This window comes from Stegostoma tigrinum, chromosome 3, assembly GCF_030684315.1.
Source record: "Stegostoma tigrinum isolate sSteTig4 chromosome 3, sSteTig4.hap1, whole genome shotgun sequence".
NCBI lineage: Eukaryota > Metazoa > Chordata > Chondrichthyes > Orectolobiformes > Stegostomatidae > Stegostoma > Stegostoma tigrinum.
In genome coordinates, this window is record NC_081356.1 from 13,502,370 (window position 1) to 13,516,635 (window position 14,266).

The 14,266-nt window shown below is 40.2% G+C and overlaps 1 protein-coding gene across 7 annotated transcripts in view; it reads right to left on the bottom strand.

Moving 5' to 3' along the window:
- Window positions 1–580: 580 nt before the first annotated feature.
- Window positions 581–14,266, bottom strand: part of slc20a2 (solute carrier family 20 member 2) — an 85,754-nt gene continuing 72,068 nt past the window's right edge. For 5 of the 7 annotated variants that reach the window (XM_048526796.2, XM_048526792.2, XM_048526797.2 and 2 more), the window contains 3 exons: window positions 10,509–10,694; window positions 6,779–6,863; window positions 581–1,926 (listed from right to left, as the gene is read on the bottom strand). In XM_048526796.2, the coding sequence (XP_048382753.1) occupies window positions 1,762–1,926; window positions 6,779–6,863; window positions 10,509–10,694 (436 nt within the window). In that variant the 3' untranslated portion in view covers window positions 581–1,761. Of the gene's footprint in view, window positions 1,927–5,035; window positions 5,121–6,778; window positions 6,864–10,508; window positions 10,695–14,266 lie in introns of all 7 variants that reach the window. The other 2 variants (XR_007247136.2, XM_048526793.2) reach the window with 2 other exon arrangements.

Consider the following 14,266-nt stretch of genomic DNA (forward strand, 5'->3'; position numbering starts at 1 on the left):
GGGTTAAGTGATCATTGAGGTAACCTTTAAGCTAACCATAACCAGGAGTTTGATAACCCATTTAGAGAGTGGATTTCTGGGAGGGGCTTCTAATTGGTCTCCGCAACTTGGGCAGAAGCTCAGTTGTTTAGTGTTTTTGCTAATCCTCCAAATGGTTATACCAAACTGATTGGAAGAACCCCAACCCCCTCCAATACAGTATGTCAAATTACATTTAACATTATGAAATGGCATTAGCTATTGGAACTGTCAGCTATCCCAAAGCTACCTTGATATTTTGTTTGATGACATCTTGCCATCAGCTCCCAGACAAAACAACACTACTTATTTTGGTTGAAATGGATCCAAGAAATCTGTTTCTAACAAGGACAGTCCAACTGTCACTTAAATAGCAAAGTCAACCAGAAATCACAATCCAACAGATTTGTTTGTTTGAAAACAAAAGCTTTCAGAGAGTAGAGAACAAAGTGTGGAGCTGGATGAACACAGCAGGCCAAGCAGCATCTCAGGAGCACAAAAGCTGACGTTTCGGGCCTAGACCCTAGGCCCGAAACATCAGCTTTTGTGCTCCTGAGATGCTGCTTGGCCTGCTGTGTTCGTCCAGCTCCACACTTTGTTATCTTGGATTCTCCTGCATCTGCAGTTCCCATTATTTCTTTCAGAGAGTAGCCTCTTCATCAGGTGAAAACTTCACCTGACAAAGGGGCTACACTCCAGAAGCTTGTGATTTCAAATCAAACTGTTGGATTATAACCTGGCGTCGTGGTTTTTGACCTTGTCCACCTCAGTCCAACACCAACACAGCACCTCTACATCATAGAGGGCAAAGAGCTGGAGAAGGATCCTGAATTACAAAAAGGCATTTCAATAAAACCAAAAGTGGAAACACTGTCAAATCTTTATTCTTGAATCTTTGGTACATTCAACTTTTTTTTTTAAGTCTAAAATGAGTGAGTGAAATGTGTCCCCATTTAAAAAGAAACAAAACCTAGATCTCTTTAGAAAGTATTTACAATAGAAATTACAATATAATACAAGTGTCAAATTTATAATTATAACATCAAGTTTCAATGAAACCCAATACAATGAACCTTTCTCGATTCGCATTATGGCGTTTGTAGCACGCAGGGCAAATTGGGACTAGGCCCTGTTACAAGTAACAGTGCCTTAATTTAAAAAATAAAACTTGAATTACTTAAGAGTAGGGGTTTTTATACCTCGTTTTGCATCAGAAGGATGATTTTGGTAAACCATGGCATTATATATATATATACACATATATATTTCTTTCTTTTAAATTCTTTTTATCCCCTAGATCCATACAAAACAAAACTTTCTAGAGTGCAATAATACAATATATACAGCGTCTTCACACACACGCGCACACACACACACACACACACACACACACACACACCAGTCTATGAAAGGGAGCGAGTTGTTCAAGCAGTACCATCCATTCCACAAACACCACAATTGGGGCAGCGTCACTCACTTGTACAAAGATACACTGTGACAGGTCTTTGCTGTTACATGCTACCAAGTGAGCACTTGTAGTGTTATTTACAGCATGTGATGAAAAGCAAATTAGTTCAGAGCTGTTTAATTCCGCTTGACAAAAAAAAGGATAAAAAGGAATAAACCACCTCTTGAGGGTAGGGGTGGGGCACAGAGCAGAAGTGGGCAGAAAGGAAGAAAAAGGACATCTCACACTGCTGGTTAGAAATAGTTTAAAATCACAATAAAATTTGAACATAAAAATTAAATGTATGGCAGTATTCCATACACAAACAATGCCATAACAGCTGCACTAAAGAGACCAGAGACTGGGACTGTCACAAACCAGGCCAGGAAAATATTACGAAATAGGTGCCAGTCCACAGCTTTGCGTGATCGGATCCATCCCACAGCCACCACAGATCCAACCTGGGGAAGCAAGTTTAACAAATATACATTAGTATAAATCAAAATGTTGATCATGGTGATGGGAGTTTTGTCATAAGGAATCAAGAGAAAACATGATTGAAGGAAGAGTAGACCAATACTACGTGACCAGAAGTGTGTCAAGAAGTCAATTAGCGAAATTATGCAGGTCACAAATGTACTCTGTTGAATACATGCAAAGTGTATGTCTTGCATATTATGCATTGTAATTAGAGACTCTGCACCTCAGCAGATCAGCTGGACTCTCTGCCAACTATGAGTTCTGAAACACAGTCTTAAAAATCAAATGATTTAAATTGAAAAATTGTACCGATTAGATATTTTTGCCAAATGACACCATTGTGCACTCCTTAAAATGTAGATTATGCCAAATCAGGAGATAGGTCTGAAACACCATAATCTTAATGCTCAGACTTTGTACCCTTAGTGCGACTTGCCTGTGCTGTGTGCCAATATTGCCTTTAGGTAAGGCTTCCCAGCTCCAGGAGTGCAGGAACAGTGAAGTCATCTATTTGATTTTGTTCCAGTATCACACATTTGGAGACATTATTGGTCTACTCTTTAGAAATAGAAATAAAAATAGGCTAGTTAATAAATTAAGATTTATGGTGATGTGTTAAGTTAAAAACACCTAGTAGTTAATTTAATGGTTGGACAGTGGAGCAAGTTAAAGACTTCTAGCAAAAACACATTTACAGATGCAGTTTGCCTTCAAAGCACAAATGCTTATACACTGAAGAGATCCTTCCTCTATCCTTGACAGAGAATACAGAATTTTTCTATACAGCCCAAGTACAAGCCTCAAAAATCAACCATCAGAATGTGTAGAAGAATTTCAAACTCTTGACCAGATGCAGACATATTGTTGTCAACTGTAGATATTTAGAGAAAAGCAGGAAAAAATGAAATTCATTCTGGTCCACAAGGGAAAATTATTTAAAGGTAGAAAAATGATTGTCTTTGTGAAAATACCCAGATTTCACAATTTGTTTACCCTCAACTGACTGAGAATTATCAGAACACCATTTAAAAGAAATTTAAAATGGAGACTGAAATGGACTGCCTAATTCATGTCCTTTTCTATCATTCATTCCCCACTCCCTACTTACTTCACTTTTAACAACACAACAGAACTCTGGCCTCAACTAAATGATCTATGCTCACTGACCATTCAATGGGATCACAAACATTAGTGAGTTTTTTTTTCTGTTAGCACTGGGCGCAGCCCTTCTTGTCAACATCTGGGCATATTGGAAAACTGCAGGAAAAACACACAAGTTTCTAAGTTTACTGGCAGACAACATCTCAAGATTATAACCACAGGTGAGGTGCAGAGAGCGGGAGGGTGGTTAATGCTGTGCCTTTATTTAAGGAAGGCTGCAAAGAGAAGTGTGGGAACTACAGACCTGAGAGCTGGCCTTTGGAGGTGGATAAGATTCTAAAAGAAAGAATTTCAATTCATTTGGACAGTCAAGGTCTGATAAAAAGGATTGCCAGCATGGTTTTGTGTAAGGTAAGTAATGTCTCACAAACTTGAGTTTTTAAGGTAACCAAAAAGATTGAGGGCAAAGCGATTTATGTTGTTTATGTGGACTTTAGTAAAGCTTTTGTCAAGGTCCCACACAACAGGCTAATGAGTCAAGTCAGATCACATGGGATGCAGGGAGAGCTTGCCAACTGGATACAGAATTGGCTTGATGGTAAGAGAGAGGGGGGGGATGTTTTTCGGACTAGAGGCCCATGACCAGCAGTGTTCCACAAGGATTGGTACTGGGTTCATTTCTATTTGTCATTGACATAAGCATGTGGATGAGAATTAAGGAGGCATGGTCAGTAAGTTTGCAGATGACACCAAAATTGGTGGTATAGTGGAGTGAAGAATGCTGTCTAAGATTACAAAGATCTTGATCAATTTGATCAACGGGCTGAGGAGTGGCAGAGAGTGAATTAGTAAGACAAACAAAGGTAAGACTTGTACAATTAACAGTAGGTCCCGGGGTAGTGTTGTAGAACAGAAAGACCTCAGGGTTTAGGTACATAATTCTTTTAAATTTGCATCACACACAGACAGGGTGGTAAAGGTGGTATTTAGCATGCTTGTCTTCATTGCTCAGACCTTGAGTACAGGTGTTGGAATAGCATATTGAGATAGCACAGGACGTTGCTGAGACCTCTTCTGGAATATTGTGTACAGTTCTGGAGCATAGGAGGTTATGGGGTGACCTTAGAGAAGTTTATAAATCATGAGGGGCATACTCAAGATGCATAGCAAAGGTCTTTTCCCTAGGGTGTCGCAGTGGGGGTGAATTCAAAACTAGGGCACATTTTTAAGGGGAGGGCATATAGTTTTTAAACAAAAAGGGCTACCTTCTCTTTTTGAAACATCAAGCAATTCATGTGTGGAATGAATGCTGGAACTAGTAGATGCAGATATAGATACATTAAAAAAAAATTTGGATAAATGCATGAGTAGGAGGAGTTGAGGGATATGGGTCAAACCCTGGCAAGTGGACTAACAGTGTGTGTGTGGACGTGTTACAAAAGTCTGTTTCATGCAATATGGTTCTTGCCTAGACCAGTTTACATAGCAATATTAAAAGCCATGCACTGTCAACACTGTCCTATGATAAATAATAATGCAATAATCTTTATAATGCAACTGACTAGGAAAACAGCACACACTTCCCTGCCACTAGGGGAACAACAGAACAACTGTGAGCAGGAAGACATAATGCAACAAGCTTCAAGTGTAGACATGGGAATTCATCATTTGAACATACACAAAAGATAGTATAGGTCCAAATAATATTCACCTGCCCACAATTAGTCTCCCTATTTAAACTGCACTGAAAGCTGGTACAGTCATGGCATTTGGAAAATCAAAATCAAAACCCATACAAAAATGCACCTTAAAAACTAATTTAAAAAAAACAACTTATTCTCTTTCACCAATTAAGTAGCTTGAAGGGGAAGCTTCCTGCACACTACACAAAGAAGGCAGACTGCAACAATCAGCAAAGTTTTAGTTTATTGGTTTGATTTGCTTCAGGTGGTAGCAAATGATTACTGCATTAACATGACATGTGAATACCTTGCAATGAGTGGAACTTATTGGAATGCCCACATTTGAGGCTACAAGTACAGTTAGCGCACTCATTACTTCAATGCAAAATCCACTGTGAAGAAAGAGAAAATATAAAAGTTTGTAGTAGGAAGAGCATGTGAAAGACATCCCATCACAAACATGCAATATGGAACCAAGTGAGTGAGAAAGGAGTGTTCCACCAAACACAAACCTCTGCCCCAAGGAGAGTACTGCAAATCAGGACACAGTGGCATAAAGAGCTCACCTTGAGCTAAAACAGTATAATAACCATCAGCTAAACTTGTCAAGGCCATCAAGTGACATGAAAAGCATTTTTGGGCAGTCTGTCAACAGCTTTAAAGTCAACTTCTGTCCATTCAATACAGTTTGTCCTGTGATCCATTTGACAGTGCAAAGGAAGCACAGAAGACTGCTGACCATAAGTGATTTTCTTTCTGTCAGGATGGAGTTTGTGTTATGGTAAAGTTTTCAAAACTAGCTGGAGAGATACTACTTGCCTTTCTGACATCACAACAGTGACTATTCTTTGGAAGTACTTTAACAGTTGTAAAGCATTTTGATTCCAGAAAGGCATAACATTAATACAAGTCATGTACAGCACAGTAGTAGGCTAACCTGCCTGTCAAGTCTATTCTAGTTTGTCTGAAGAGCAATAGTTTGTCATATTACCCTTTTTTTGCTACATTCCTGCCATTATTTTAACATTTAAAAAACTCTACCTTGGTCAAAATTGTTGCTGCAATAGTTCAATAAGCAATAAGTTTCAACTGACACCATCCCAATAGGGACAAATAGATTTTTGTAACAAGGGCATCATGGCAAAATGCATTAGGTCCTCATCTACATTATCCAGCAGAGACCACTAATACTGCAATCAGTAGCAGTTAAACATGGCTGATACTATCTCCCCGCTCTGGGGAAAATGAGGGTGGGGTCAAGCCAGTTACAAACAAATACTGGGATATTTTTTCCAATTACACACCACCAATGCCTGGAGTTTAAATTATTTTCTATTGGTGAAATTCCTCTTACTTCCTGCTGCTCAAGTTTTAGGATTAAATGATCAATAGCTTGAGCAAAGAGGTACATTTTAAAAAGGAGTGCTTTTTTTGTCTTTTTTTTCCCCAAAAAAAGGGTTTATGGAGGGTCTAGCAAGACTTTAGAATTAAATAGCTGAAGGCATAGCACCAACAGCGGATAACTGAATTGGTGATGGGCAGGAAGCCCGAACTAGAACACTGGGGAGATTGCCTCTATATCCAACCTCCAATGATTTTTGCCCTTTGCCTGCCCTGTTTAGCAGAAGATATACTTCTAAATCTGACTTTTAAACCCTCCACTGTTAGCACTTACTGACCAGCATGTCAGGGAGGGAAGGAAGAGTAACAAAAGGTAGGCAAATCAACATGCATTACAGATGCCCCATCCAACTCTCATTCTTTATTTCACAAAAACAAAGTGACAAGATCAAGCAGGGTCTACTTTGTGTGATTCCGTCAGGGTGCAGTTTGCAGTGGTGTATCAGTCTATTCCCTTTACGTTCAAGTCAATCTACCACAAAAATGCTCTTTGCAACCAGGCCTGGCACCAAATTAGGTGTGGAATAATCCTCAAATTGCCTCTGTTATCCTGCCTCAGGATGAGCTGTGCCATCAGGTACTGATGAGAGTCAAACCTCAGTAGTACAGACTGAACTTCTCATGTTGCAGTCACAGGGCATACGCATACCTTGCAGTGTGTGGTACTGATTGGAAGTCCAACATTGGAAGCAACCACAACTGTGAACGCCGAAGCCAATTCAATAGTGAATCCACTGCAGGAAGCACAAAACAACACTTCACAGTCATTTGAGTCTCAAGATTAATACCATGACGCTTCAGGCAGCATGCAAAAGTCTTAATGCAGCTCCGGACAAACCAGTGCCATCTTTTCGATACATCCTTTGGTCAGATGTGGATTTTTTTGAAAAGTCAAAAATCAAGTCATTACAACATCAAGGTGAAGGCATTAATACATTCATGTTTGTGCTGATGCAAGTTATTGCTGACATTGAACAAATTCAGCGTGCACGAGGTCTACTTCACATGTTTAAAACAGGTTCTATGATTACAGTTCACTTTAGTAGTGTGATGATGCATGAACATGCTGATGCTATGCATGCAAATGCAGCATCATATGGAAGGGCCCCCAACTCTTCTCCCAAACACACCACCAGAAACAATTGCATACTAGAGGTAGAAGTGAGACCCATGATGGTTCAGCAACCCAAAAGCACACCAATGGCTACTACTGGGAGTTCAGAATTTTACTTGTGGTAAAAAATCAGTGTAATTTCCATCATTCCCCACTCATATCAAACCCTTATACTGGTTAAGGAAGATCAAACCTGTCTTACAGGAGTGCTCTGTAAAATGTGGGAAGTTAAAGGATTTCACATCAGAATGTACACACAGAATGCAATTTTTTTTATAAAAACAAAACAAAGCAGTAATGAACCACAAGAGAATAAAGACTGTTCATACAGTACTTCCTCATGGACTCACGTGACTGGTGTATCGGTATTAAAAAAGGTAAAATGAGCCCAGTATGTGCTTAGTGGTGATGGGAAGGAAGTCCTTTATTCTCTGAAGAAGCCACATTAAAAAGGATGTAAAGAGGAATAGTAATGTAGGGATTTAAACCACTGTTTCTTAGCAAATTACTATTCAGACTTAGCAAGACACGGTTAGCCTATCAAGCTGGTTAGGGACTTTTAAGTTCTTACATGGATATAGGCACTGGCAAATTAACACTTATTGCCCATCCCGGAACACCCAAAGTTTGTGATAATGAGAAACTTTCTTAACACTACAATAGTCCGTCTGGTGTGTGTATACCCATTGGGCTCTTAGAGCAAATCCTGAGATTTTCACCCAACGACACTGCTATAGATCGAAGTCAAAATGGCGAGTGGCTTCCAGGTGGTAGTGTACTCAAGCATTAGTTGTCTTTGTCCTTCCAGATGGTACAGATCAGAGATTTGGCAGGAGCTGTCAAACAAGCCTTGGTGAGATGCTCTACAGCAAATCTAGAAATGGTGCATGTTTCTGCTACGTTTATGTCAGTGGTGGGGGAGGTGTTGATCATGTGGGTTACTTTGTCCTGGGCACCGCTGAGCTGAATGTGCGCACTCTTGGAGTACACTTTTGTGTGCAAGGAAGGATATTCCATCACACTCTTGACTTGGGCCGAGAAGATGGCACTCAGGGTCTGGGGAGTCAGGAGACAAGTTATTCACAAAATTTTCAACCTTTAACTCATTACTGTTACAGTATTTATATGGCCATCCAGTTCAATTTCTGGTCAACAGTAAACCCCCAGGATGTTGACTGTAGGGAATTCAATCATGGTAAGGCCATTGGGCTTTAAAGGGAGAGGAGAATTCTTTCTTGGAGATGGCCATCGTCTAAGCATTGTGACATGTTACTTGCAACTCTTCAGCCCAAACTGAAAGCTATCTTGTTTTTGCTGCATGTGGGTTGCTTTAGTATCAGAGGAGCAAATTGTACTAAAAACATTGCTGCCTACACAACAAATATGCTAACTTCAGATCTTATGATGGATGGGAAAGTCAGTGAAGCAGCAGCTTAAGGTGGTTGGGCCAAGGACTGCCCCAAGAAACTCTTGCAACATCCTGGGACAGGCACCAATGAACGTACCCCTTTCCCAATTTTCACCCATTACAAAATTTTGTCAGGGTTTTTGTTGCACTCAGTCACATGCTGCTTTGATATTTTAAAAAAATTAAGTTTTGGTGTTTTGCTAGAATTTAGTTCTTTTGTCCATTTTTGGGCCAAGACAATAAACAATGCCAGTAACTAAGTGGTCTTAACAGAATTCAAACAGAGCTGACAGCAGGTAATTATGATGTTCAAGTACTGCTGGATAGGCAGTCATCACGTTGCATGGAGATGAAGATGGGGTGAAAACTGACTGGATTAGATTGGACTTTTGCTGTTTTTTGTGGATTAATGTACCTAGGGTGTTTTCAGGTAACTGTCAGGATACAGATGTATTTTATCAGATTGGATAGGTTCACAATTCTGGAGCCTTGCAAGCTCTTGTGGTGCAGTGGCAATGTACCGACCTTTGAGCCAGGGTTCAAGGCTTACTTGTTCCAGTGTTGGAGTAACATTTCTGCACAGGTGGATTTTAAAATTAAAAAAACACAGCTAATTCTGAAGCAAAAATCTTTGTGCTGTTGTGGGAAGAGGATCAGGGCCCATAGCCTTTGCAGCATTCAACAACTTCAGCTGATTCTTGATATCACATGGAGTGTATTGAGAGTTGGCTGAGGGCTAATAACATCTGGGAATTTCAGCAGGCAGCTGAGGTGCAAAACCTACTTGACACTGCTGGTTGGGGATGGCTGCAGATGGTATTTGAGTTTTGTCTTTGGTAGAGGTGCTAGGCTCCCATCATCGAGGATTTGGGGGGGGGGGGGGGTAGTCATGTGGCATTGTTATGGGTTCAATTAGTTTTGTCCACTGTTTTTACTTCTACTGCATAGTACTCTCCTTTGTAACTTCAACTTGGCATCACAATTTAAGTATCCTTCATGCTGCTCCTTGATTTCTTGGGCTCATGAGAGTGTTAGGTGTGGAGGATAAGCTATACCAAGAGGTTACAGATTATGGTGGAATAGGATTCAACTGCCACAGATAACTCTCCTGGTCGCAAGATTTTAGCTGTTACATCTGTTCTGAATCTATCCCAGTCAGCACAGTGGTAGTGCCATATAATGTTACTGAAGGTACCCCTATGAAAATAAAGATGGATATCTTGCACCTGGTCAGCACATTCCAACATTGACCTTGGTCATGAGTTCAGAACTCTCCAGCAAGAGCTGCATCCAAACTATCCAGGGACCCAGGGATAAAGCATTCTGCATTTCAATACTGGCCACATCTACTGCACTCATCATTACATGAAATATAAAATCATGTTGATTGTTGAACTGGTCTATTGCCTCACCATTCAAATGCCCAGGAGCACATGACAAGACATATCTGGATGATCTTTGACAGTGGTGTGTATAATTAGAAGAATAAGATTTCAGCATTTTGACTTTTGCATGGCAGCTGCAGGGTTTAAGTGGGAGGGTCTGCCAGGTTGGTTGCTAGGCAGTGGATTTTTTTTGTTATTCCCAAAATATGGACAAAGCCCTTGCATGGACGAGGTCAGAAAGAGTTCAAATTGAGATACCTTTAAGTGGAAACTAGCATTCGATTTGCCAAGCCCAGACACACTTGGCACCACTATCACCACCACATGGGAGGAGTTTTGGGTACAAGACAGGAGAAAAGGGTTAGGGTACACTTCTCAATGTTGAGCATGCCATGAATGCAACAAATATAATGTGCCAAAAATGCCAACATTACATAACATGCAAAATATTCTGGATGCCACTGGACCTTACCTTGATGGTGTGATTGGAGTGAGGTCTTTGCCCAGCGTTTGAATGACTCGCCTCCCCCAGACCCAGAGGCCAGCACAGATGCCCAAGCCTCCATATAGCAGCAACCATACTGGTGTAGCGGCATTCTGCAGCACAGCTCCTTCTTGGTAGATCAGCCAAAGAGCAACAAGGGGACCAATTGCATTGCTTAAGAAGAAAAATAGCACAATGGCAGAAAAGAAACACAAATCAAAATTTCAATTTAACATAGATAATAAAAATGACACTCATGTTTGAGCATTAACGTTTTCAGAGATAATTCAGCAATCTATGCTCGCAGCAGGAGCAGCCAGTAAAAAGGCATGCTCATACTGCCCCAGTCGCCCATTGGAAAGGGCAGGTGAAGAATACACACTACTGCTAGCTTCCCTTCACACTTCCATCCCGTACTTTTGATTGGGAAATGGGGGTGAAGACAGACATCACAGCTTGTCTAAATAGCTCAGTGTTAGGAGTGCACCGTCACTCTCAGCGAAACTGGCAGAGCATCAGTAGGTTCCCAATTCAAGCCCCACTCGAAGAGACTTAGGCACAGAAATTCATAAAGCAGAAAAAAAACACTTATTTGTAATAATTAATTTTCAGAGGGTGACTAGCAATATTTAAAACCGTTAAAAATTGTACTTGCAAAATGAATCACTAAACCAAGCTTTAATCTGCATCTACAGTACAAATCCAGCAACTTCATGCCATTGAATGCACATTAACAGGAAGGCAGGAGATGAAGAACTGTTTGAGAGAAGTTAAAAGTGGAGTGGCATATACTGAACCTATTGGATCAGAGTGAAATATTGCATCCGTACCTTAACTAGGAGTTGCTGCATCATTTACATGCTTATAATGCTGAGAACCAATTATGTCACTGTTACTGTGATGTCAAATTCTGACCTATTGTTTCATTTTCAGGATATGGGTGTTGCTCACATGGCCAGCATTTGCTGCCTGTCGCTAAACAGTGTTTCAAAATGCCACTTAAGTTTCAGTCATGCTGTTATAGGGCTGAGCCCCATATAGGCCAGAGCAGGTAAAGACTGCAGGACTTCTTCATATAAAGACATTAGCAAACTAGGTGTTTTAGGACAGAATAGTTCTGCACTCACTTTTATTGGTACGTTGAGTTTCCAAAATTTGAACTCTTATTCTCTAGATTATTACTCCAGCAACACAACCAGCATGTTTCGCAGATTAATCACCACACCGTTGCACCCACTCTGAAATGTGAGAGTGCTGTTCACCTGAAATTCAGTGAAGTGCTAGATATTTTTTATGCCATATTAAGTCAATAAATTTCTGCATAGTAGTTGCTGTTATGCAATGTCCACAATGGTGGATACTTAAACATCTTGGCAACTAAAATAGGTCCAGGCTTGATAATTAGTCAAGTTAGGAGCCACTTATGTATTAAATATGCATCTTAGGATGAGGATTTCTTACAAACGGTTAAACACATTTAAGTGTAGACAGTATTAGGATTTCAAATTCATTCGCAGCATCTTAGCCAGTCAGACCAGACATTCTAGATGAAAGTGGTCGGTATTTAATAAGCCAGAGCGCAAAACCAGTTCATTCAAGTCAACACTGCAGTACAAACTATTTTTAAACTGAACTGTGGCAGCTCCGCAACATTTAGTAGTTAACGAGCATTTCATTTTGCTAGCTTCAGGGTGTGTGGGCCATTAACAAAATGTTTACTGAGGCTGCCAAATGTGTTCAGAACTCTTGAAGGAATCAGCAGCACTGATCACAAATGCCAACACAATCCCCTTCTACATTTAAACTTAGATGATTTTAAAGAAACCAAGATATTAAATTCTTCCAGCCTGGTCCCACAGCTACAAACAGACAGTAGAGCTGCTCTTCCAGGTTGCTTCACAGGAGCACTTACATCAGAACGGGTGAAGAGATTCGACATTAGTCACTGGGGTAGCTACAACTCCCAAACTTGTTGGGGCAAAAGTCAGTGTGGGTAAATTTAAGTGGAGGGTGACTCTGCAATTAAGAACAGAGCCCAACATATCTAGAATGCATTATTTGTTCCAATAGGTAGGACAGTTAGAAGAAATTCTACTACCAGAAAACAGAGATGAACATCCATTTTGGTCAATGATCTTAAGGGCATTTAACACGCAGCAGGGAGCAAATTATGGACAAGGTAATCCAAATTGACAATACAAAACAGCATTATCATCTCTCGTTACACAGTGGGAAGATCGACCATCATTTATATCGGTTTGGTTATTTTCCCTCTGCTGAGACAATGATTTAACCTCAACATTCAACTCTCTATTGCTTTGTCATTTAGTACAGTAATCGTAGACAAGTGATCAAATCAATCTATTGCTCAGTAATTAGGAAATCCAGTAATTCAAATTAAGCAATCATAAATGCAAATTCAATGTATTTATTTCCCTTCAGGTTATGGGTACTGCAGACAATGCAGCTCTTGGCTGCCCACTTGAATTGGCCTGACAATTGTCCAACTTCCTAAGCTATTTCAGACGGAAGCTTAGAGTTAGAATTAATCATACTGGCATGGGACTGGAATCACAAAATGAGACGAGGCAAGCATGGAAAGAGAAATAGATTTCCTTTCTTAATTAACAAAAGGATCTTAATGTTTGTTTTTTTCCCTTCTTGAAATGACAATCCAAGATCCTATTCTTCCTGGAAGGGAGACTTAAAAAAACAGAATCATGGGATACTTAATGTAAACGACCAAAAAAAAACTCTCAATTTAACCAAAAAAAAACAAAACAGGTCAGGGAAGCAAGAATAAAGTTGGGGAGGTGATGGGGTGGATGATGTAATTAAAGAAACAGCTCAACAAATTTGGTCTAAAACGGTTGTAAAAGTTGACTAAATCAAAATAGCATATAGTGTGGAAGACCTGTAACCATATGGGAAAGTTGAATTTCTCCTTCCATGCTCCTATTGAATAAAAGATTGTGCATTTTGAACAAGACATCTAATTCTTGGGCTTGTTGGATATAGAGGATGAGGATTATTCCTCACCCTTTACAATACGGTCATGGATACCAGCTGAAAAACACGCACACACTATATAGACCAGTTCTCAAACTCGCACTCATTCTCTACACTGCCACTCCAGTAACATAATCACAATGCAACAGAATATGCCAGACCATTGGAATAAAGAAACTTGGGACTAAGAGCTGACTACATTTGGAAGAGAAAGCCAGATGGCAGCTCTCATTTCAGTTGGATAGTAAACAGCTGGGGTGAGGGGGGAGCTCAGGCCAAGGAGCAGAATGTCAAGTGACACTCCATAAGGGTGACAGTGATAGAAGTGGTGTCATGTGTCCAGCTACAAGTCCAAGTACCTATGCTGTCTTCTGCAGCTGCCAAAGGTGTTAGCACGTGCAGTGGGAAACTATATTTGCTGCTTAACCAAAGAAAGAACTTGCATTTAAATAGGGGCATTCACAAGCTCTCAACATTCCATAACTCTGCAACCGCTGAAGTATTTTTGGATACGTAGCCACTGTTACAGTGCAACGAAATAGCGCAGCCAGTTTTGCACATAGCAAACATCAAAGCAGTAAATAACCAGCTAATCTGTTACGTTGCTATCGAGAGACCAGTGTTACCCAGGAAATCACACAGAACTTTTCTTTGAATGTGATTAGAGGGCTTATTTTTGCACCCACCAGAGGGAATAGATATTAAAGGTATTATTGGGGGTTGCTTGGGGGGAAAAA